The 26,405-nt window shown below is 28.9% G+C and overlaps 7 protein-coding genes across 7 annotated transcripts; 4 read left to right on the top strand and 3 right to left on the bottom strand.

Annotated features, from left to right (window-relative positions):
• Window positions 1–2,696: 2,696 nt before the first annotated feature.
• GO595_009625 (uncharacterized protein) lies at window positions 2,697–3,683 on the top strand (the record flags this gene model as incomplete). Its single annotated transcript, XM_067923331.1, has 1 exon — window positions 2,697–3,683. The coding sequence occupies one exon, from the start codon at window positions 2,697–2,699 to the stop codon at window positions 3,681–3,683; it is 987 nt and encodes a 328-aa protein (XP_067770153.1).
• A 431-nt stretch (window positions 3,684–4,114) lies between these two features.
• On the top strand, window positions 4,115–5,503 carry GO595_009624 (CAMK family protein kinase; the record flags this gene model as incomplete). The annotated part of the gene is made up of 1 exon (XM_067923330.1): window positions 4,115–5,503. The coding sequence occupies one exon, from the start codon at window positions 4,115–4,117 to the stop codon at window positions 5,501–5,503; it is 1,389 nt and encodes a 462-aa protein (XP_067770152.1).
• A 296-nt stretch (window positions 5,504–5,799) lies between these two features.
• On the bottom strand, window positions 5,800–6,129 carry GO595_009623 (uncharacterized protein; the record flags this gene model as incomplete). Its single annotated transcript, XM_067923329.1, has 1 exon — window positions 5,800–6,129. The coding sequence occupies one exon, from the start codon at window positions 6,127–6,129 to the stop codon at window positions 5,800–5,802; it is 330 nt and encodes a 109-aa protein (XP_067770151.1).
• Window positions 6,130–8,351: 2,222 nt separating this feature from the next.
• Window positions 8,352–8,906, top strand: GO595_009622 (replication factor-a protein; the record flags this gene model as incomplete). The annotated part of the gene is made up of 1 exon (XM_067923328.1): window positions 8,352–8,906. The coding sequence occupies one exon, from the start codon at window positions 8,352–8,354 to the stop codon at window positions 8,904–8,906; it is 555 nt and encodes a 184-aa protein (XP_067770150.1).
• A 1,511-nt stretch (window positions 8,907–10,417) lies between these two features.
• On the bottom strand, window positions 10,418–11,545 carry GO595_009621 (serpin family protein; the record flags this gene model as incomplete). Its single annotated transcript, XM_067923327.1, has 1 exon — window positions 10,418–11,545. One exon carries the CDS (start codon window positions 11,543–11,545, stop codon window positions 10,418–10,420), a length of 1,128 nt encoding a protein of 375 aa, XP_067770149.1.
• Window positions 11,546–13,317: 1,772 nt separating this feature from the next.
• GO595_009620 (putative E3 ubiquitin-protein ligase HERC4) lies at window positions 13,318–16,437 on the top strand (the record flags this gene model as incomplete). The annotated part of the gene is made up of 1 exon (XM_067923326.1): window positions 13,318–16,437. One exon carries the CDS (start codon window positions 13,318–13,320, stop codon window positions 16,435–16,437), a length of 3,120 nt encoding a protein of 1,039 aa, XP_067770148.1.
• Window positions 16,438–23,024: 6,587 nt separating this feature from the next.
• Window positions 23,025–23,786, bottom strand: GO595_009619 (G patch domain-containing protein 1; the record flags this gene model as incomplete). Its single annotated transcript, XM_067923325.1, has 1 exon — window positions 23,025–23,786. One exon carries the CDS (start codon window positions 23,784–23,786, stop codon window positions 23,025–23,027), a length of 762 nt encoding a protein of 253 aa, XP_067770147.1.
• Window positions 23,787–26,405: the final 2,619 nt, after the last annotated feature.

Here is a 26,405-nt window from a genome sequence, read left to right as displayed (position 1 = left end):
TCTGAAAATGTTAGAACAGAATTTGAAAAATTAAATCAAGAGGAAGGACATAATGATTAAATAAAAATCATTTTTGTTGTTCAAATTATTATTAAACTTCTAAAAGTTAACAATATAACATTGTTTGAATGATCAATTTATATGGTAAATAAACTTAAAAACAAATGTGAGATCCAATTTAATAAATATCTAACAAATACTTTATACGCAAAAATATTTGTATCAATAAAAATTTCGTTTTGCTGACAGGTAAAAACACTCATTGGCCGACAGAACAAACCTTTAAGCCAAAAAATACCTATTAAATTAAAAATGAGAATTTTTATTATATTAAACAAAGATTTAGTAATGTGAATTTTATATTTTGCTCTGATATACGTTTTCTTAACGTCTTTTCAGATGGGTGAATTAGAAATTAAAGGATTTGTTATCCAAAATAATATAAAAGAACTGGGTGCCATAGGCAAGTCTCCAGATTTAACCAAATGTGTTTATCAAATAAAGTTCATTTATTTTTTAATATCAGAAAATGGTAATTTTTTAACATATAAATCTAATGCATAGCAATTTACTTCCATCAAAAAATCTTTCTTTGTTGCATATTGCAGCTTTTTGTGATTCAACGGACTGTTTATTATACATGTTAAAAAATGGATTTCAAGTTGATCACAAGACGCCAGATGATTATCATCCATTACATTATGCAGCACTTAATGGATCACTTGAGTGTGCTTCAATTCTTCTTCGAGAAGGCTCTGATCCAAATTACACTTCGAAGATTGATCAGTTATTTTAAATTATTTCAAGAAAGTTTTGTTTTATTTTTCAAAACACCACTTTTTCTAGCAGCACATAATGGTTCTGTTGATATGATAAATTTACTTCTTGAATATAAAGCATTTAAAGAATATGATTCAAATACATTGTCACCATTAACAGAATCTCTCAGATGTAAACACATTAAATGTTTTGAAACTCTTATAAAAAGAGGAATCAAACAAAATATAATGTGTAAAGGTCCTCATTATTCACCATTAATGGTTGCAATTTCTAATGATTTAAATGAACAATGTAAAACTCTTATAGAAAAAGGAGAAAATGTTAATTACATTACTGAATCAGGTGTCTATCCATTTTATCTTGCATGTCAAAAGAGAAATATCGAAGTTGCGAAGATGTTATTTATGAATCCATCTCTGGATTATCGAATTATTGGGAAAGGAAATATTTTTTGAAAATGATTTCGACTCCAATTCATTGTGCTGCACGTAGTGGTATTCCAGAAATTACAAAAATTGTTCTCGATTCAGGTGCTGATCCACTTGCAAAAAACATAAATGGAGAAACAGCAATTTTTGAAGTATTACGATTTCATTTACATAAAAATGAAAGAAAAAGAAAAAAAGATGTGAAACATATAATATCAATAATTAAGTTACTTTTAGAACATGGTATAACTGTTAATGACACAAGAAATGATATGTCAACAGTTATACAAAATTATGTTTGCAACGAATTCGAAAAAATCGATTTTAAAATTCTCGATTTTTTATTCGATTCAGGCTTTAATCCAAATTTAATTGTTTCAAATAATGGAGAAACAGTAGGTGATAAAATTTGGAACATCTCAGATAAAAAAATACAAAAATATGTTCGTAATAAATTACAACAAATAGGATTTACAAAAAAAATTAATTGATGATTTCAAATACAACTACTTGGTTTCAGCTTCGTATAAACGTGTGAAAACATAATTTTCGCGTTGTGCATAAAAACATGGTTTTAATGGAACCAAACGAGAATTTGTTTGAAAAATAAAAGATTCATTGTTCTTTGTTATTGCTTCTTTTTCAATATGAACCGATTCTTTATGTTGCTGTAAATGTGCAACACTTACAGGAGTTCCGCATATGGGACAATTTATTATTCTGACTGGTGTTTCAGCTGGGGCGTACCCAAAAAATGGGACTTCACCTTCTCGAACATTGCGACTGTAACTTATGCTGTTAATATCAGTAATAGGAACAAGATGTCTGGGAACATGAATTGGTTTTTCCTCCATTTGGTCACTGTCACTTTTTAACAATTGATAAATGTTCAAAATGCATAAACAAATAATTTATCATAGATTTTAAACTTCTACCCATTGGATAAAACAAATGAAATATTTACTCAATTCAAGTTCTTTAATAATAATTCAGACTAAATTGATTTTAATTAATTTTGATTCCAAAATTTTTCAAGCATAAACAAATTCAAAGGTTATTCGACTAATATACATTGTAATATTATAGACTATATATTTTTCTTCTTCTTTTGTTCTCGTTATTTTTAATTTTAAGTTCAATTATATAATATAACAGTACTGTTTTCCTACTTTTCTACAAATTAAACATAGATCTTGAACAAAACTTTTAGTTTATTATACATTGATTTTAAATTTTAACAAGTTTCGAAATTTCAAACGTTGGATTAAATCAAATACATAATAATTACTTTTTTAAGCTCTTATATTGGCCAATATAAACTTTGGCCATGTCTCTTTGTTTAGAACGACTGCTATGATTTTTTTTAGAGGATAAAACGGCATTTTTAACGGATAACTGCGTTATCAACTGACCAAACAAAGCTTTGAATGAACATTTGTTTAACTCAAAATTGATAAAAACCGCTTTTTAATTAGTTTCACTTTTTTCATGAACAAAGAAACATTTGCAACTGTTGCAAAAGATGTTTTATCCTTCAAAACATGTGAAGGCCTTTCTGTTACCTATCAACAAGGAACTGATAAGGTTACAATGAAAACACAAACAGACCTTTCTGACCCATCAGTTCAAGTTGGATTCAAACTTCAACAAACAACAGTTGAAATTGAATCAGGAAATAAGACAAAGGTTACAATTACTCCTGATCTTTCTAAGTATGGCGCAACTCTTTCCATCAATCCTTTGGATAATGGTTCATTCAAGTTCTCAGTTAAGAAGGAATGCGATAAAACAGGCGCTTTAACACTTAGCTATTCTTCTGAAGATAAAAAACCATCCTTAGAACTTATGCCAAAATTAAATTATGGCATTGCAAATGTTTCAGGAAAGGTCAACTTTGCAGGAAGCGGCAAACCATCAGGCATGCTTGAGTTAGCAATCAAAGATTTCAATATTCGTTCATCATACAATATCGTTCCTGATGAAATTAAAGCTGGCGTTTTCTACAATAACATGAACCTTGGCCCACTCAAGAACATTGGATGTGGTGCAATTTATGTATTTAAGCCAGAAAACCAATTAATGCTTTGTGCAAAATCCCAAGTCAACTCCCTTGAATTATCCACAATCTTCACCGTAATGGAGAAATCCACATTCAAGCCAAGCTGCCTTGTACGTGGTCTTCTTTCCAAACAAATCAAAAGTTTCAATGTTAAAATCGGTGAAAGCATTGAATATAAGGGTTCTAAAGTCGACAACAATGCTGCCATTGAAGTTACAACAGATAAATACCCAGATACCAAGTTGAATATGAAGCTTGATAATCTTCATGAACTTTCAACCAAGTTTGAAACAGCACTCCCACAACAAATTCCATTCCTTGGAACATCTAAGGTGAGCCTCTGCCTTGTTAATGAGCTCGAGAAGAACCAATTCCTTCATCCAAGCATTGGTTTTGGTGTCACTTTTAAGAACTAAAAGCTCTCAAATTTCAATTAATTTTTTTGAATTACACACAATCCATTTTTATCGGTTATTTTTTTCATTCAATTTCATTCAAAATTTTTTTAGAATCATTTGAAACCATTTTTTTCTCGTTTTTTATCCATAGTATTAAGATTTTAACTCGATACGGATTTTATACTATTGGTTTATAAAATATTTTATGTTTTAAACTTTAATATTTGAGGAAAATACCAAAATATTTGTTTTTACAATCATATGGAATGATCGGTATAAACCTCAGAATTCCTATGAAAAGTTATTTTCTTAAAAATATACAACAAACACCGGCCGATAATACCGATAAGATATTTGTGAGGATTTCTTTGTTGACAATAAATTTAAAACATTATTTTTTGAGGTTTAGGCAAAAGTCGCGTTGGCACTTTTACAAAATTGGTTGTGCCATGGCACTTCAACCGATTCTGGAGAAACAGAAAAATCCCTCTCCATGCAACAGTGTTACTAAGGTGCTTGACTACGTTATTGGCGAACCAATTGGCAAGGGAGTTTTTTCATCAATTCGAAGCGTTTTCCATACTCGATCAAAAAAGCAATATGCCGCAAAGATTATATCAAAACCTAAATTACTGCAATGCCCGATGGGCAAAAGAATACTTTTTAATGAAACTATCCTCGCACCATTACTAAACCATCCTTGTATTATTGAAATCGAGGAAATTGCGGACACTGACACACAAATATTCCAATTCATGCGTTATGCAGAGCATGGGGATCTTCTACGTAAATTAAGAAAATCACCATTTGAAACATCAATTGCTATTCGATTAATTGATCAATTATTTTCAGCAGTTGAATACATTCATGGAATTGGAATTTGTCATCGCGACATCAAACTCGAAAATCTTCTTCTTTCCAAAAATGGACTTAAATTATGCGATTTCGGATTTGCATCCTTAACGTTTAATGGGAAAGTTCATGGAAATTGCGGGTCCTATGAATACTCAGCGCCTGAAGCCATCAGAGAACAAGAATTTGATGGCTTTAAAGCTGATATGTGGAGCTGCGGTGTTGTAATATATGCATTTCTTTCACGAAGATTACCATTTACTAATGTAAATCGCGACTTTGATTTTAACACTCCAGTTGATTACTCACCAATACCAAAAGATTTCAGACATCTCATCCAACAATTATTATCTGTTGATCCAACCAAACGACCAAATGCCACAGTTTGTCGTTCATATCCAGCCCTAAAATCGACTCAAACTCGTCTTAAAGATCCATTATCATCCTTAAAGATAGACAGATCCATTTTTTCAGATCAAGTTCTTATCTCTCGTTTAACTCAAGCCACTGGAATTGATCTTAAAACATATCAAACCAAGCTCAATTCCGAAGAGATGAACCGGGAGAAACTCATTTTTCTCCTTTTAAAACGTCAAGATAGATCATGGCTAAGTCCACGAGAATGTCCAACCATATTACCGACATCATCTGCGTCAGATTCACCTTCCAAGAAGGGCTTCTTCCCACTCCCCACAATAAACAACGTGGCCATTGTGGAGAAGCGAATGGTGTTTTCGGAAACCGCCGCGAACGTTTATTCTGTTTTACATTTGGTGTCCATCAAACAAAAGTGCTGCATATCGTCGCCGCTTTCGCTTTCGCCTACAATTGTGTTAAAAAGAAGTAACGGGGCTGAGATGAGGATTTCCTTTAGCATAATCGATGGGCCTGAGCCAAAAAAAGCAACACTTGTCTTATGTGCTGATAAATCATCAGAACCTTTGTTGGTGCCTTTGGTGAAGTATATGGAAAGACACCTGAAATGATTTCGAGAGCAGATGTGCTCTTTTTTATGTAATTTGTTTGTTTTAAGATTTTATAAAATATGTTATTTTATGATTTCAAATTTATATTTATTTTTTTTTTTTGCATTCGGAAAATTTTGAACATCAAAAAATTGAATAATTTTGTGATTAACGATAAAAATATTATGAAAAACTTCATAAAGTTCTGTGAAAAATTATCGTTTCAATCAAAAAATGAGTCAAAAAAAACGTTTAATAAATGACCGTTTAGGATGAAAGAATTTCATTAATGAAAAACATTTTTTTTTAAAAATCAATTACCATTGAATAGGCTCATAGAGCGGCTGCGGCTCAAGCTCGATTTCTGTGTCAAACCATGGTTCTTCATCAATTTCATAATGATAACCTTCATATGGTTTTGGTGGTGGTGCAAAAAATATTTTTTCGGGTGGTGGATATTCTGATGGCTGTTGACGAGTATGAGATTGTGTTGAAAGAGGAATTTGAGAAAAAGATTCAAAATCTCGATTAGTGATATCACCAAGAGCTTGGCGTGGTGCAAATGGATTCTGTTTTACCCCAAATCTGGATTGTGGGTTTGGGTTTTCTTGCTTTTTTTGGAAACTAAAGAGCGCATGTGAAGACATTTTGATGCAAAAATTTAAACGGAAATTTTGATGGCAACTGAAAAAGTGGGTCATTGAATAAATTTTGATCGTAGTAAATTTCTATAATCAAGCTAAAAAGTGAAAAAGTGAAACCGTTTATGATATTGTATATTTAACTGTGCTCACAAAGTGATTTTCTTGATTTTTCTCGAATTAAATCCACTATTTCTTTATGACCTTTTGATGATGCTTTGATAAGTGCTGTTTCAAATAATTTAAATAATTTCCAAATATTATTTTGAAATATAAAATTATTAAAATAAATTTCATTTTTAGCATTAATATCAGTTCCTTCTTGTTCAAGAAGTAATTTAACTATTTCTGTATAACCATTATAAGATGCATTCATAAGTGCTGTCCAAAATATTTTGAATAATTTCCAAATATTATTTTGAAATATAAAATTATTAAAATAAATTTCATTTTTAGCATTAATATCAATTCCTTCTTGTTCAAGAAGTAATTTAACTATTTCTGTATGACCATTTAAAGATGCTCTTATAAATGCTGTTTCAAATAATTTAAATAATTTCCAAAAATCATTTAGAAACATAAAATCTTTAAAAGAAAAATTAAATAAAACATTATAATATTTCTATCATTAACATCATTTCCTACTTGCTCAAGAAGTATTTTAACTATTTCTATATATTTAATTGAAGATGCCAAAATAAGTACCGTTTGAAATAAGTTAAATAATTTCCAAATGTTATTTTCATATATCGAATCATTAAAACAAATATATATAGAATTTATATCAATCAATTTTTTCTCAAGTAAAAAGTTAAATATTTCATAATTCATGAATTTATTAGTAAAAATCAAATCAATAATTTTATCAACAGATTTTTGAATTTCAATAATTTTGTTTTCATAAAGATAATGAAAAACGTCATTTTGATGAAATTGATATGCCATTTCATATGCATCTTCAAATGATGAATGATTTTGTTCACATAAATGAATTATTTCTAAACTTCCACCTGCAACTGCATATTTACCAGTATGATTTACATGAGCACCATTCATAAGTAAATATTTAAAACATTTTTCTGCAGAAAAAAATGCTGCATAATCAATTAATGTAACATTATCTTGATTAATAAATGAACATATCTCATAAAGTGATGGTTTGATTTTTTTATTAAAATTAAAATTTGGTTGTGATGATATTTCTTGAAGTTTTTCGATTTCATCATTTCGAATGATTTTCGCAAGTTCATTTGGATTATGTCCATCTTTAATATATTTCTTATGAAGTTCCCAATTGTTCTTTGAAAGTTCTCTGTAATTTTGATAAAAAGTTTCACTAAATTGATCCAAATAATTTCTTTTTTTTGTGTTCTTCATCTGTTTTATAATGTGCAAAATATTTCGATTTTATGTTTTGAACAACATCTTTATCAATTAAATCATTTTCAATCAATTTCTCAATAAGATAATATGATTCGGATGTGTTAATACCAAGAAGAAAATCTCGAAATGTATTAATTAATTTATAATTACGATGTTTAATTTCATTTTCTTTATTTGTCACTTGCTTCATAAAATTAATATATAAGTCAAAATTTTTCATTTTTGATAGAATTGCTGAATATATCAGCCGACTAAGAACTAAGGTTGAATATGTTGATATCTCTTTATTATTTATTATATTTATGGTCCTATTAATAGATTCAATAAGGTTATCTTCACTTAGTTCAAAAATAATTTTTTCAAGATATTCTAATATTTGCGTGTACTTAGATGGTACAACAGTGGATTGTTTAGATGTTGTTTTATTTTTCATTGCTTGTACAAAAAAAAAAATTAAATTTTGTTCTTCCCAAATAATAACGGTTTTTAACGAAATACGATTAAAATACATTGAAAAACATCAAATTGTTTTCCCAAAAATTAATTAAATTTGATGATTTTTAGGACCCTTCCAGCAGAGGAAAGATATTAAGAATGATTTTTTAACCTTCCGATTTGAAAATAATTTTTCCTGTTAAAAATATTATAAGCAAAAAGTTAATAATATTAATTAAAAAGATATTTTTTTTTCTTCCAGATGTGTATATACCAATATCAATATAATATCAAAAGAAATAAAAAAGAAATAAGAAAATTGAAAATCTGATTTAATAAAATTGTTTGCACTTCCTGAATTACAATTTCAAAAACTCAATGAGCAATTGAGTCCTGGAACCCTTAAGAAAATGTATTGTGCAGAAGACAAAGAACAACAACCAAAAAATCCAGTTTTACAAATAATTCAAATCAAAAAACTTGGCGGTGATGAAAATTGTTCAATCAAATATAGAATCACACTTTCCGATAGCTATTATTATGCTAATACTCGACTTAGTATTCAATTAAATCGATTAATTCAAGAAAATGAAATCAAAAATAATTCTCTTGTTAGAATTAACGAATATATTCTTAACCTAACTTTAGATCGAAAGATATTAATTATAACCTCACTTACTAAAATCTCTGATCTTTCATCAGCAATAGGAAATGTATCAGAATTTAAAAATGCTCAAAACTCACAAAGAATTGATAGTCAATTTACTAAATCCATTTCCCCAACCCAACATAGTTCCTTAACTCCTAGTTCACAAGAAGGTCCATGTACAATTCCATCAGATATAATTGAACGTGAAACACAACGTACCCAAGCTGAACTAGAATCTAACGAAAGGTTTATACCCGTCAACATGCTTCATCCATATCTCTTAACATGGAGCATCAAAGATTGCAATCGGAATTAATTCCGTTGTAAAGTATTCAAATCCGCGACAAGACGACGGCCGTTTATTCAGTGTAATCAAAGACAAATTTGGGTATGAAATACGTGGAACATTTTTTGGGGAACAAGCAACTAAGTTTGACCCAATAATTCAACAAGATTGTGTCTATAAAATTAGTGATGGGATCATCAAAAGTAAAAATAATCGATTTAATACTACTAATAGTGATTATGAAATAATGTTTGATAAGCGAACCAAAATAGAATCATTATCAGATGATAATAGTATTGGTTTGTTGACTTATCATTTCATTTCATTAAACACAATTGGAACATTACCAACCAAATCCCTTGTAGACATCTTATGTTATGTTATTTCGATCGAACCAATCACAGAAATTGTTAGTTCACGGACACAAAAAACATTTAAACGTCGGACATTAATTATCTGTGACAACTCCGGTGTCAAATGCGATATTTCTCTATGGGAAGAAGACGCACTTTTTGTTTCCAAACGAAGGGAACTTCATTATTAGCTTTAAAGATGCCAAAATTTCCGATTATGGTCGACGCTCATTAATCTGTAATTCATTTTATCGAATTAATCCGAAAAATTCCGGAGGCAATGATCCTAAAAGATTTGCCATCGATATCAATATCGAATTATAACATCAACTCATTAATATATTTATCACAAATAAATAGTAATGGAATTGGAACCCAAAACAACAAAAGCGAATATTATGACCTATTCATATTATATACAGATATTAATACTCAACGAAAGTTGTATTATAATGCATGTCCGAACCCGGAATGTAAATATAAAGGATTAACATTACAAGGAACGAATTATTACTGCGAAAGATGTACAAATTTGATCAATGAACCAAAGCCACGATTCAACTTCTCGATTAAAGTGCAAGATCCCACTGGCGCTATGTTTATATCCATCTTAGGCGATGATAACATTGGAAATTTGTTTGTTGGGAAAAATGCAAATGATTGGGTGAACGACATTAATGGTCACGAGGATGAAGAGAATTACATCCGACAGAAGCTGATACAGAAGTTCTTCCAACCAATGAAGTTGAGATGTCGATTCAAGTTGGATAACTTCATTGACCAGAACAGAGTGAAGGCAAACGTCGTGGCGGCAGAGAAATTGTCGTTTAAAAAGGCGGCGCTGTTTTATGCGAACGAAATCAATAAATATTTTGTGTAATTATGTGGAAATGAAATGGAACTTTTTCTATACGACGATAAATAAACCACCGAAACAATTATCGGTTTATAGGGCAACCCAAACTGAATACAATTCATATGATTTCGAAGGAATTTTTTCTGAATTTACAAAGCACATAAGAAAAAAATTGCTAAAAATAACATTATAAAAAAATTTGTACACATGGGTGTACATAAATTTGTTCGAGCGATACCCAAAAATTAAATCAATTTCAATAACGTTAAGTCAAATTACTTCATTCATAATAATATTATGAGTTTCAACACACATAGAAAGAAGTTTCCTGTTTACTCAGGTTTGATGTACTCACCAGCGAACAAAATTGTTCCTTCTTTATGAGTTATAAAATAGAAGAATGGATGATCAGCATGGAAACTTGGTGGCATTGGCTTGTTAAAATCGAATAGAGCTCCTGCTTTTATAAAGGATATTGTGACTGCCGCTGCTTCAGTTTTAACTTCGTCAACCTCAATTACTGCCTTTTGGACTATATCATCAACGAAATGTAATTCAATTGTGGGATTAAACATGTCTTTAATTCCCATATCATTTAACATTTTAGTTAAAGAACTTGTTCCCCAATAATGCTTAAACTTCGGTATCTTAACGTCAACTTCTATTGGCTTGGGAGAAAGCATTTTAAGATAGTCTTTATATTTACCGTTAGCTAGTGCTGTCCTTACCGCACGAAAAGATTCTGCGCTGTTAAGCTTGGGAAGAATACAAACCATGGAATAGTCGTTGATATATTCCATTGATAAAATTTTTGCATTTTCATCTTCACCATATAAATATTCATCTTTTTTCTGCATAAGTTTTGTTTTCACTTCAGTCCCATCAAGAAGTGTAAATGTTTCCTCATTGGTATTTTTACTCTCAAAGGGTTTCTTCCATTTGGCGTTGAAATAAATAGCATTGACGATTAGTGAATGCGTCAATTTGTCGGTTAGCAGTGGGTTTAACATATTCTTGATGAGGCCATGTGTAACTTCTTCAATATGTTTGTTAATTAAATCACAGCCTGGTTGTGGAAATTCAACTGGAGTTATTTTTGCTCCAAGATATTGTTCTAATGGTGCATACAAAGATGGATCAAAATTAGAATTTTTGTTAGGCCAGATTGAGTTTGCACCACTAACATTTCCGTCACTTGATTGTACTTCAATAGTTTTAATTAATTGATTGAGTGCTGTAAGTAGGTCTTTAACACTAGTATTGGTTGGAATTCCGAGTGCTTCAAAATTTTGCCTACGTGTTGATTCTTTGAAAATAGCAGTAGACATTAAAAGAACTGAAAACGTAGAATATGGAGAAACTACAATATTTTCTTTATCACTAGAGAAATGAGTGAGCATATTGAATGCTAATTTCTCGATTGGTTCTTGGTAAGAAAGAGATTTTCTCCAAAAAAACATCAAAGCCGTTAAATTAGTTGGCTATACAGTGGAAACTGTTGACTTTGTGTTCATAACCATCTTATTCTGAAAATCGGTTGGGTTTTTAAATGAAAATTTCCAAAAGGTGAGGCAAAAAACAGGTTAAAGTTTTAATTTCCCAAACTCCGATAATTATCAAGAAAAAGGAGAAATACAATAATACATTGAAAATTAAATGAAAATGCTTCTCAAATTTTGAATCACTTAAGAAAATTAAGAAGGCATTTAATTTGGATGGGGAATTTTGCCGATTTAAAAAATAAAAATTTTTCACAAAATTTCGTGCGATAATTTTTTTTAAAGCAAAATCATTTTTATATGTTATGATGATATCATCAAAAAGATAATCAAGTCTGAAAGAATTTTATTCGCTTGATTTTAAGATATATCTCTTTGAATATTACCGACAAAGCGAACGTTTGTCATTCAAGACGATAAAAAACATTGGTTGGTTTATTTGTGGGGATCACCGAAATTTTGTTATAGCTATCGCTTACAAAGCATGAATTGTATTGCATATGTCTTGTAGTCTGTTCGAAGTTATTCATATGATATCATGCTTTTGTTATCAGAATGTCAAATTTGATAATCCAATTTATAAATAAAAAAAATTAAATTTCAAAGATGTTTAGATATCCATGAAACGAATGTTCAAAATTTTTAAACAAGGATTCACCTGCTTTTAGTGAAGGGAGCACATGAAATATCTTATCTTCTAATAAAAAAAATTATACAATCCACTTTTTGTATTAATAACCGCTATTTAAAGCGGTTTTCGATGATCTCATAGATTCCAGATTCAGTCTAATAACCTCGAAGAATTCTTAGCTTCAAGCATTGACGCTCCAACGAAACCAGAAGAAAAGAAGCAGAAGTTCTGGGTAATGCTGCCCTTTTAGTTTTTAATATTGCCATCAACGCTATTGACATTTTTATCAAGCATTTGAACGCAAAGACATGGGAGCTGTTTTAAGTCGTGCGTACAACTTTCCTTCATCTGTTATTTCACTTATACTTTGTTTCATAATGCCAAGTAATCTTATGAAAAACGTCATTTTGATGAAATTGAAATGCCATTTCATGTGCATTTTCAAATGATGAATGATAAAAAGTTTCAATAAATTGGTCCAAATAATTTCTTTTTTTGTGTTCTTCATCTGTTTTATAACTTAAATAAACTTAGGTGGTACAACAGTGGATTGTTTAGATGTTGTTTTATTTTTCATTGCTTGTACAAAAAAAAAATTAAATTTTGTTCTTCCCAAATAATAACGGTTTTTAACGAAATACGATTAAAATACATTGAAAAACATCAAATTGTTTTCCCAAAAATTAATTAAATTTGATGATTTTTCGAACCCTTCCAGCAGAGGAAAGATATTAAGAATGATTTTTTAACCTTCCGATTTGAAAATAATTTTTCCTGTTAAAAATATTATAAGCAAAAAGTTAATAATATTAATGAAAAGATATTTTTTCTTCCAGATGTGTATATACCAATATCAATATAATATCAAAAGAAATAAAAAAGAAATAAGAAAATTGAAAATCTGATTTAATAAAATTGTTTGCACTTCCTGAATTACAATTTCAAAAATCTAAAAAGTTGACACTTTTCTGTCAAGTAACAGTTTTTGACTAAGTATGTTAGATGTCATCGGTTTCTGGATTCAGCAGTCAATTTCGATGATAAGAAAAAAACAGAGACCGTTAATTTTTTTTTAGGTGACCACTTATAGACTTCAAAAAAAATGTACGAGAATAAGAATTTACCAACAAAATATGAGCTTTTATCCGGTGAAACTACTAGGCTTGTACCTGTTAATCCACAAACGAATTTTGATCAACCAGATGAATCAAAATCAATATCTAAAGTTTTTGTTGCAATGGATAGAATCAATAGTGATGCATCAGATACATCACCAGAAGTTATGGAACTTGAAAAACTAGATGGTCGTCATATTCGTGCCATGTCAGCTAATGCTGGAGGCATGTTTTTAGTAACTGATGATAACGAACTACTTTCTAACCAAACCAACATTACCGAGGATCGATATGAGAAAACGAATTTTCATCAATACACATTGTTTGAATTATATGATATCATTTCCATCAGTTCAGGTGCTGATCATACCATAGCCTGTGCCATGCAAGGACAAGAATTTCAAATCTTTGGTTTTGGAAGTAATAGTTATGGGCAATTAGGTCTTGGGAATCAATATGATTATGTTCAACATTTTCGACCAATCAAATTTAATACCCAACAACGTTTTGTCAGTTCCACGTGCGGTAGTTTCTTTACATTACTTCTAACTGACTCATCAATTGTCTGGGGATTTGGTCAAAATAATCATGGACAATTAGGGATACCGAAGACCGAAATCGTCTGGCAGCCCAAACAAATTGACTCGCTTGTCGGCATTCCCGTCTGTGATTTAGCTGCTGGTTCATTTCATACGTTAGCGTTAACATCGACTGGCTTAGTATTATCAAGTGGCTCTAATTATCAAGGCCAATTAGGTAATACAACAACGAATGAATCCTCATCATTTAACATTGTTGAATCATTATCCAATGTTTTTATAGTTAAAATTGTTGCGCATGGCTGTTATTCAGGTGCGATTGATGAATTTGGTACACTTTATATATGGGGCGGAAAGTTTGGATCAACACCACAAGCTGTGACATTAAATTCATACATTACACAAGACGAATATTTCATGGATATCTCATTAGGTAATGATGGACGATTTGCTGCGTTAACATCTCGAAACAGATTATTTATTTCGGGTTATTTCTCAAATGATGAACAAATTAATACTCCAATTGAAATCATCACAACGAAAACTCCAATTTATCAAATAATTAGTGGCGGCGAATATTTTGTATTATTATCATCAACAACGAAAGAATTCCCTTTAACACAATTAACATATAATAATCATCGATGTATATTACAACAATCGAATTCCAAAATCACATTAAAGACTCGACTTAGGCCCAAATTACGAATCTTAACATTAAATTTAAACAAGTTCCAACAATATATTAAATTACCTGCAGTTAAACTTGTCATGCAAATCATCTTTTCATCATTAGGTACATTAAACACAAGTTTCTTAATCGATAACTTTAATGAATCGATAATGGTAGATCAATCCGGTATTGATATTCAAGGAGTCATTGAATCATATAAACTCATTTCAGAAAATTATGATTTACAATTAACTATAACTACAACATTTAATAAGCTGTTAGTGAAACTACAAGAAAACCCACCGAAAATTCGTAAGCCTTCAATGATGAGGTTCTTCATGATCGCTTTGTTCCATCCTTCATGTATTAAATTTAGGGAAAGTTTCGACTTTTGGCGTAACTTAATCCAATTAATAGAAAACATGAACGCGTATTCAATCCTGGCGCAATGGTTATCAGTGTTAAATGTCAACGAGTTAAAATATATATTACAAACTTTAAAAGATTTTCTCACTGTACAAGCAACAGAAACGAAACGTTTATACTTACCAATAATGGCTAAGGTTATTAAGGCAATAGAAATTGTTTGGTTCGCTTCAACACGAACAAAGAAGTTGTCTTTCGAAAACTTTTATCATGATACAATTAATCAAATGATTGACATTAACGTCGATTACCAAATTTGGAGCTCAAGTGAAGATAATTGGTGTTACGCACGTTTCGCTCCGTGGCTTTTAAACGCGGACACGAAAACAAAGTTCTTGAGAATTAATTCAAGACAATTGATGAACCAATTACAAATTAACGCAATGAGAAATGCAACTAGATATTGGGGTACTACACCAGTGGTGACACCGAATGATTTGTTTTTGATTATTGAAGTCGATCGAAATAATATATTATTGGATACATTTAAGGCGATTGCTTACTTAAAGAATCCGGACTTGGAGTTGAAAAAGCCATTAAAGATATTGTTTAAGGATGAGCCTGGTGTGGATGAAGGTGGTGTACAAAGAGAATTCTTCCAATTAATTGTCGAAGAATTATTTGATCCAAATAGAGACTTTTTCATTGTCTTAAATGACTTATATTGGTTCTCCAATACTGAGAAAGATCCGGCTTCTTTACAAGCGTATTATTTAACTGGAATTATTTTAGGTTTGGCCATATACAATGGTAACGTTCTTAATGTAAAGTTCCCAATTTTGATTTATCGGAAATTGAAAGGGTTAACGATGAATTTCAACGATCTTCGAGAATTAGACCCACAACTTTTCAATTCTTTACAAAACATTTTGAATTACAAAGGGGACGTTAAGGAAGACATGGATTTAACGTTCGATTACGGGGGTGTACCCTTGATAGAAAACGGTTTAGAAATTCCAGTCACCAATCAAAACCGAGAGGAGTACGTTAACGCGGTATTGAATTATGTTTTGAATGACTCGATTTCAGAACAATTTGAAATTCTGAAGAACGGTTTTATTCAATCTGCTGGAGATATTGTCTTAGAATTATTTAGGCCTGAAGAATTAGCTTTGTTGATAGCTGGCCGGGAAGAATTAGATTTCATTGCGTTGCAAAAGGCGACGAGATATGAGGGATACACCGCACAATCAGAGACAGTGCAAACGTTTTGGAAAATTGTTCACATGAGATTGACCGATTCTGAGAAGAAGAAATTGTTATACTTTGTGACTTCATCGCCAAGAGCGCCTATTAATGGGTTGGGCTCAATACCATTTGTGATTGCACGAGATGGAAATAGTGAACATATACCAACGTCGCACACGTGCTTCTTCATGCTGGTGCTTCCTGACGATCCAAATGAAGAAAGTTTATACAGGAAATTGAAAATTGCAATAGATAATGCGGAGGGCTTCGCTTTTAAATAAATATTTTTATATTAAAAATTGGAGCAAATAAATAATAATTAAAGTTGTATAATTATATTAATTTATCGCATATTTATAATGAAACAGAATTTATATATTTTGGTTACACAGTTCAGCTTATTATAAATATTATTATTCTTTTATTTATGATGATGAATTTCAAACAAATGAGAACAAAATAACAATACATTACTTATTATATTAATGATTCGAATCAAAATAAAAAAGAAGAAATTGGTGATAATGAAATTTCAAAACAACAAAATGATAAGAACAAAACTACAAACATGTTCATAAAAGGAATATTTCAAACATTGAAAAAGATAAATTCATTGAGCAAATGTAAATTATCAGATATTCTGGGTTTAAATCATTTTGAGTCTTGTGTTTGTTTTTGAAAAACTTTTAAAATAATTATCATATTGCTTAAATATATGTTTAATGATTTTAAGTGAAAGTACTGTTTATGTTGGTGCAAGTACAAGAAGAAGGGGCCGCAGCCAGGGAACTCTCAGAAATGCTTCTAAAAATCTAAGCACAAAATAGCAAAAAAATTGGAGCGCGTGTGCATTTTGTTAAGTTTTTCTGAGTTCATCTGGTACTCCAATATAAATAATTACCAATTTTGTATATTTTTAAATATTTTTTCTTGGTGATGAAACAAAAGAAAATGATAATGTCAAAGAAGGCAAATCATCAATTTCGAGTGATAAAGAAGAAAAGTTCGAAGAAATCTAAATTTCTAGTTCATAGAGTGACAAAGATGGAAAGTTAGGACCCACAAATTTAGTATATTGTCCAGATGAAAAAGTAGTTATACAAATCTTGAAAATGTTAGTTGAGAAGGGCTTCAACTGAACAAGGTCGTTACATTTGGCGGTAAGCCAACAGAGTCGTTGTTAATGACTTTCGTATCAACAATTAAAAAGATGTACACTGTTATTGATTGGATGTTAACAAATGGCTAAGGATCGTTGAATACGTACAATGAAGGATGTATTTGCGAAGCATGTTAAGATTACTAAGTAAAGTCCTTAAATATGCAAACGTTTTTCATTCAAATTTTATGTTGGTCTGTCAGAAATATAAACTTCAGAAAAATCACTGAAATTGAATGCAAAAGTCGGTTTATATTTGTCTTTCATCCCAATGTCCAATCGAGACGACATTTTCTTATGGCAAAAAATCATCCAACAAAAAATATTAGAAATAAATTTGGATAACATTGATGAAACAATTCAATTAATAGTTGCCTTATATGATGAAAATTTCCCTTATTCATTTAATGTTATTGTTTGTTATCTGATTTATGAATCCTTTGTTTCTCATAAGGATTCATTTATCCTTTATATTCAATTTTTACAACAACTTAAAGATAAAGAAAAAGAAATAAATGATGTCAATTTTGATTTAATTGAAGTTTTTGCACAATGTCTTACTCTCTTAAAATCGCAAGAATCAAATTACCTTCTTGCAGTATTAATTGAACAAGGATTAATATCACCAAAATTTGCTGTTCAAAAAGGTTCACTAATTTTAGTTAATTACATAATTGATGAAGGAAAATCTCTTCGTCCGGATCAACGTTGTGGAGATTATAATAAGAAAGTTACTAAATGTTTTCAAAAGGAACTAAAAAAAGTATATAAAACTGATGAAGATCTTCATAAAGATTATGTTTTTGAAGGAGTTAATCAATTAAAAATTTCAAAAATTATTCGAAATGATGATGTTAATACACTTCAAGAAATGTCATCATTAAATAACTTTGATATTAATCAAGTAATTCCTCCATCTTTATATGAAAGATGCACATTTATTAATCAAGAAAATGTTCGACTTATTGACTATGCTGCATTTTTTAATTCGATTAAATGTTTTAAATTTTTGTTGTTAAATGGAGCTGATTTAAGTGAAACTGCTAAATATGCGGTTGCAAGTGGAAATCTTGAACTGATTCATATATGTGAGCAAAATAATATATCTTTTAGAGGTTCATATGAAGCAGCAATTGAGTTCCATCAAAATGACATTTTTTTATATCTTTATGAAAAGAAAATTACAAAAATCAAAGATTTAAAATATTTAGGGAAAAAATGTATTCAACATAATAACAATGAAATTCTTTCTTTTTTATTAGATGAAGGAATGGATGTTAATGATTCTTTGATTTATGAGGTAGCAAAATTGGGTAATTTATATCTTACAAGATTTTTTATGGAGCATGTAGAAAAAGTTCCTTTATTTTTAGTTTTTTCATCAGTCGTCTCAAATAATAGTGAACTTGTATCATATGTTCTTAAACTAAAAGGCATAAATGTAAATGTCATAAGTTTTTCATTTTGATTTTTAAAGTTTGTTTGTTCTAATCAAAATTTTTATATAATATTTGGAAATAATTTTAATTATTTAATACACCACTAATTTATGCTACTAAATATTGTTTTACTGAAATAGTTGAATTGCTTGTTAAACATAATGAAATAGATGTTAATATTCGTGATGTTTTAAAGTGATTTTCAAAATATATTTTGTTTAGTTAAAGTTTAAAAATTTGATTAGGAAATTATTCACATTATTTAAAACAGCATTAATACATGCAGTCAATAAACGTTATCCAAAAATTGTTATGACACTTCTGCAAAATGAAAAAATTGATATATATATTAAAGATGTTTATTGTATTTTAATAATATTTATTTTGATTTTTTAATATTTTATTAAGTTTTATAATGTTTCAATTCATTATTAGAAAGCGCTTTAACAAATGTTTTTAATTATCGTAAAAAATATAAAATTATTTTAATGCTTCTACAAAAGATAAAAGATGATATAAATGATGATATATATTTTTTTTAGTTTTTGAAGTTTAATATTATAATATTTTTTTCCTAAATACTGATATTTTTAAAAAAAGCATTAATGGAAGCAATTCGCGATGAAAAAGTAAATGTAGTAGAAATGATTCTTAAGAAAAATGTGATTGATGTTAATATCAGAGATATTTGTATAAGTTATTTATTATTTGTTTTAATAATTTGATATTTCACAATAATAATTGAAAAATATTTCAATCGTTTAAAACACTACTTATTTTAGCATCCACATTTGGTAGTACAGAAATCGTTAAACTACTTCTTGAACAAGAAGGAATTGATATTAATGCTGAAGATATTTATTTATTTTATTTAGAATTTATTTTAATAATTTAATATTTCAAAATAATATTTGGAAATTATTTAAATTATTTAAAACAGCACTTATGAAAGCATCTTTAAATGGTCATACAGAAATCGTTAAATTACTTCTTGAACAAGAAGGAATTGATATAAATGCTAAAAATATTTATTTGTTTCATTTAAAATTTGTTTTAATGATTTCTTATTTCAAAATAATATTTGGTATTTGCTAAAATAATTTTACGATACCCTTGATATTTTAATTAGTAAAGATACACGTCAATCCTTATTGGATTCATATACTGTAAATTTGATTCTTAACACTTTTATTGATTGGTATAAATGTAATAATTTTTTTTTCAATCTTTTGAAGATTGTTTTAAAAATTTATAAATCTTAAATTTTATTTGATTTTTCTTATAATTTATTAATGCAGCTTTTATAAAAGCTTTTCAAAAAGGTCTAATAGAAACTACTTGTTTACTTCTTGATGAGGATCAAGATGATTATGATGATTATGATGATCTTGATGTTCATATATAATATTTTTTGTTTCATACAAGTATAAATAATTTCTTAATATAATTTGATACAGCACTAATAATTGCAACTATAGAGGGATTCAAGAAAACCACTATAAATGTTATAAATGTAAAAGGTAATTTTGATGATGTTCATTAATTTTTTTTGATGAATTATTTACAGCAATAATAAATAACAATATTAAAGAAATTGTTAAAAATTTTCTTATACAAAAAGCATTAAATTTTGATGAAAAAAAGGATTATTTTATTAATTTGATATTTTAACCTAATAATTATAATTTCTTTTTATCATTTAAATATCGAGATAAACTTAAAAAGATTTTGAAGTATCTAGATTATGAAAGTTTTAATAATTCTGATGATATTTATTTTAATTTTAAATTATTTATTAAATATATTTGAACATTACAAAATATTTGAAGGTGATATTGATTTGATTCAATCTAAACTCATTAATTTTTTTAAATCGTTTCTTGATAAGAAGGAAATTGAAATTGGAATTAATCAGGAAGTTTAATTATATTATGAAAAGTTTAACTTACTTTCATGTATTATAACTATTAATCTATATTTTCTTAATTATTAAATAAAATACTTTGTTGTGCATGCAAGTTCGGGCTTATTGATACTGTAAAACAGATTTTTGAACAAGAACATTATCATATAAAGAAGAAAGTATCTGTTTGTTTATAATATTATATATAATCTATAAATATTTCTGAATGCTTTTACATTTGCAGCTGGATATGGTTATCTTGATATTATTAAATACATGTATAAATATTATGATCTTTCAATTGATCAAGATATTTATTTTTTTTATTCAGTTCCATATATATTAATTATTTATTCTATAATAATATTTAGGAATTATTCAAATAATTTAGAAATCCATTGGTAGAAGCCATTAAAAATAAGCAAAAAGAAGTTGTAATATTTATTATTGAAACTGGAAATTTTGATATTAATGCTAAAGATATTAATTTTAATTTTATGTATATATTAATAACAATTATTTGGTATTTCTTTTAAATATTTAGAATACATTCACTTTATATAACACTTTGCTTTTAATTGCTGTCAAAAAACGTTATACTAAATATGTTAATTTCCTTCTTAAACAAGATGGAATTAATGTTAATTTTAAAAATTTTCATATATCAAAAGAATATTTAATTTTTTTTCTGATTCTATAAAACAGCATTAATGATCGCAATTAAACATAATCTTATAAAAATAGTAGATTTACTTCTTGAACATGAAGAGATTGATGTTAATGTTAAAGATATTTAATTATTTTATTGAATATTTATTTTATTAATTTGATATTGAAAAAATATATTTGGTATTTAGTCAAATTACATAAAACAGCACTAATGATCGCAACTAAAAACGGTTACACTAAAATTGTTCAATTTCTTCTTCAAAATAAAGATGTTGATATTAATATTAAAGATATTTGTTTATTTTATGAAAAGTCTGTTTAATTAATTTTCAATTTTTAGGCGATATATGGAAATTATTTGATTTATTTTGGACTGCATTATTTACAGCAACTCATTTTGGATATTTAGATATAGCAAAATTACTTCTCGAGCAAAAAGATATTGATGTCAATTCAAGATCAGTTAATTATATATGTATGTAATTTGTTATAATAATTTGGAGTTTAAAAATAAATTTTAGAAAATGTTCATTTTATTTCGAACTGCACTTATGGAAGCCTGTGAAAATAATCACACAGAAATTGTTAAATTACTTCTTGAACATAAAGATATTGATATCAATGTTAAAAATATTTATTTGTTATATTTATTATTTATTTCAATTATTTGATATTATTTAATAAAATCTGGAATTTTATTGAAGAATTTGACACAGCTCTAATGTTCTCAATACAAAGTGGTAATATTGAAATTGTTAACATGTTTGTTCATAGAGAAGAACTTAATATTAATGCTAAAAATATATATTTGTATTTTAACAAAGTTTTTTTCAATTATTTCGTGATTTTAAAATATATTTGATATTTAAAAATATTGTTTCGAACTGCATTAATGATGGCATGTTTTTATGGTAACATCGAAGTAATCAAATCCATTCTTAAACATAAAAATATTAATGTAAACATTAAGGAAAAAGTTAAATAATCTTAATCGATGTAAAATTAATTTTTTTCACTGTTTCTAACTAATTTTTGGAAGAACAGTGCTTATTTATGAAACAATAGAACAAAACGTTGAAATTGTTAAATTACTTCTTAAGAAGAAAGAAATTAATGTAAATTCAAGAGATTTTTGTTGATTTATTTTGAGATTTTATTGAATAATTTGAGGTTTTAATGCTGAATTTGGTGCTTATTTAAATGAATTTGGACAGCTATTATGTATGCATCGAAACTGGGTAACATCCCAATAATTAAAAAACTTCTCAAAAGAAAAGATATTATTATTTATGGAAAAGAAGTTTAAATATTTTTTTGGATGATAATTCTTCTTGTTATTTCAAATTTCAATGTCATATTTGATCTTTATTTAACTTATATAATAATGTGCTTTCAATTGCAGCAGAATATGGTAATCTTGATGTTATACCTCTATTTCTATAATAAAATTTCAAATCTCGAGGTTTTATTTTAGGAAAAAATAAAAATTTATAATTTTTTATGCTTTTTATATATATATATATATATATAAATACTAGATACAAAATTTGTGTTTCTAAATCTCATTATTCTCTAGAATCATTTCATTAGTTAAAATGATTATAGAAAACTGTTTTACAAGATATAAACATAACAACTTGAAAAGCAAATATTAGCTCAAATAATTAAAAAAAATCCGTTTATATAAAAACAAGCAAATTAATCATCTCTTCTCCTTCTGTGATGTTTTGGGTCCGTAATCGCCGCAACACCATGTACATTGACAGAAAACCTCTGGCGGAGTAATTTGGCTGGTTCCCATGGCACACGCGTGCGTTTTTCTGGTCCGCCATATCTTTCTTTAGCTTCTTCGCCTTCACCCTCGAGGTGAAACATAGACTGGATACTGAAGGTGTCATCATCCTGGGCACTTGGGGTGATTGATATAAATGATTGAAGCTGTGGAAGATTGATGATCTTGTTTGAATCAAAAGTTGTTGGTACTGGCTGTATGTTTTTGGGTGGATATTGCGGAGATGGCACGTCAATCCAATCATTGGAATCTACTTCTTGATCATTTTGCAGAGCTTGATGTGAAAAAAATGGAAATGGTTGATTTCCATATAAATCGGCTACTCCAAATCCAAAATGTTCAAGTAGTTGAACTTCTTGCTCTGAGAAGGAAAGCAATTGACCAGATGAATCACGAAACTTTTTTACTTCAGCAACTTTAATTTGAGACTTACCCATGGAATCAAAATCTTCAGCATCCATAAAGTCTTCCATTGTTTTCTTTGGAACAACTGTTTTCCGATCTCTGGAAGAAAAAAATGGTTGCGAAACAAATCCCTCTGAATCTGCAACTGTATTGAAATTTCCAGCAGAAAAACCACCAGTGAAAGCACCATGGAAAACTTTACGTCCAAATTGGTCTCGAGGTGCTTGTGATGGATTAACTTTTCTTCTTCTCCTACCAAGCATATTATTAGTAAATTATTTCACTGTTATTGTCAATTTATTTTTGGCAATCTCATAGAATTATTTGTGTAATTTATGTATGACGATAAATCCTTGAAGCTTGTACGTGAAGTACCTCATATTAATGGTTAAAGAGATAGAAATTTCCATTTCTTGCTGATACATTTATAATTTTTTATTGATTTTCATGCCTTCTTCTATCAAAAATGAAAAGGGTTTGATAATTTCCACTATTAATACAAACACAACCCAATTCAGTAATCAAATTTCCATCCAATTTATTTTCATAAATATATTTAAAGATGTCATTTTTATGACATTAAATTGCTGTTTCATATGCATCTTCAAATGATGAATGATTTTGTTCACATAAATGAATGATTTCTTCATTTCCGCCTGCAAATGCATATTTACATGTATTTTCTACACTTGCACCATTCATAAGTAAATATTTAAAACATTTAATAGATCCAAAAAATGCTACATAATCAATTAATGTTGTATCACATTGAATAATCGAACCTCTTTCATAAAGTGATGATTTAATTCTTTGATTAAAGTCAAAATCAAATATGAACAATTGTTTTCCAAAAAAGTTTTCCCAAATGAATCAAAATTAATTTCATTAATTTTTATAACAAGAGAATAATCATTGTATATTTTAAGTATATATTGCTTAAAATCTTCAATGATATTTGGAAATTTTCTGTTAATTTCTTTTTCTTTCGTTTGAGTTGCTTTCAAATATTTGAAATATGTAGAAAACTTTTTCTTTTGGGAACAATATGAACGAATCGTTTCCCCACTGTAATTCCAGCTCTGCAAGTTTGCTCCCATATTGTTGCAGTTAAAACGCTCGTAGTCTGAATTAATATTAAGTAATTTTATAAATTACGTTCACTGTGAACAAATCAGGACGCTTAAAGTAAGGATAAATATACTTGAATGATTTTGCGCAGTATGAAATTTTTATTTAACTTTCAGTAAAGTTAAATAAGATCAAAGAGATTCATCGGGGATAGATCTATTTCATGGCGAACGGCGAAATGTTTTGACCCATGAGAGAGAAACTAAGGCGAAAGCATCTATCAAGTGGATTTCTATCGATCAAGGGCGAGAGTAGGAGTATCCAACCGGATCAGAGACCCGGGTAGTTCCTACCTTAAACTATGCCGACGAGGGCTTATTTTTTTTTATTAGAAGTAGGACCATTAGAGAAATCAATAGTTCATGGGCTCTGGGGGAACTACGACCGCAAGGCTGAAACTTGAAGGAATTGACGGAAGGGTACACCAGGGGTGGAGCTTGTGGCTTAATTTGAATCAACACGGGGAAACTTACCAGAACCAGATATTTTTAATGACTGATCAGGATAAAGTTCTTTCAGGATATAATTTTTTTTTTTTTTTTTCCGTTGGTGGTGCGTGGGTTGACCTGTCTAGCGTTGATTCAGATAACGAGCGAGATTATTACCAATTAAATAATTAATAATATTAACATATTATTTAATTTCTAATTGGGACTCCCTGCGTCTAAGCAGGAGGAAGAGGATAGCAATAACTCACAACAAATAAGCAGTCCAGAAAAATCAATCAAAAAATCAACTATTGCAAAAATCAGACATGAATCACATTTATTTTTTCAAACCACCCAAAAGGAGACCTCAAATGACTCAAGCATGCTTGGATAGAAGACTTACTTTCGCTTATTTTATGTTACAAAACGAGGAAAAAAATGAAAAAATTGTGTTTAGTGATGAGTGTAAAATCCAATTTTGTCCAGATAATTCATATTTATGGAAAAAACATGGCAGTACAAATGAAAATATTTATGTGAATGAAACAAAACAGCCAAAAAAAATCATGATTTTCGGTGCAATTGGTATAAATTATAAGTCAGAGTTTGTTGTCTCTCCAGTGGAAATTAATGCTGAGCAGTACTGTCATAACGTTCAACTACTTGGAATCTTGAACAGAAAAGATGAAAATTATTTTATGCAAGACAATGCTCTATCTCATGTAGCAAAAGAAACAATGTTATGGTTAAGAAAACGAATCAACTTACTTGGTATCTGGCCTGCAAACAATCCAGACTTGAATCCAATAGAAGTAGTATGGGCAATGCTTAAAGAATGGTTATCCAAACAATCAGAACCACAAACGATCTATGAAATGATAAATTTATGCCGTCATTGGTGGAATAATATACTTACAATGGAACAGGTAAATGCTTTAACTAGACAATTAAATTCAAGACTTAAGTATTGTATTTTAAATGGAGGAATGTGCATAAATGAATATATCAGAAGAAATACTTTCCCTTTTAATGGGCTCATACCCCAATGTGAAAATGAGCTTCAAATTATTGAAGATGCACAACTTTTTTTGAAATTTGATCCAAGCATCAATGATCCTTAAAGATTCGACCCTAATGCTAGAGCAGTTCTAGATCTGAGAAACAAGCAAAGAGCAGCAATCCGCAAATGGACAGATGAAGAGGACAAATTGCTATGCCAATTAGATCTAGAGAATGGAAAAGAATGGTCTAAAGTACCACTGATTTTTGGAAATACCCGAACATCTGGACAATGTAAATATCGCTACAAAATTTTAAAGGACAATG

Source organism: Histomonas meleagridis, assembly GCF_020186115.1.
Source record: "Histomonas meleagridis strain 2922-C6/04-10x chromosome Unknown contig_92, whole genome shotgun sequence".
Lineage (NCBI taxonomy): Eukaryota > Parabasalia > Tritrichomonadida > Dientamoebidae > Histomonas > Histomonas meleagridis.
Note: the sequence above shows the minus strand (reverse complement) of the source record. Positions and strands in the feature narration are given on the sequence as shown.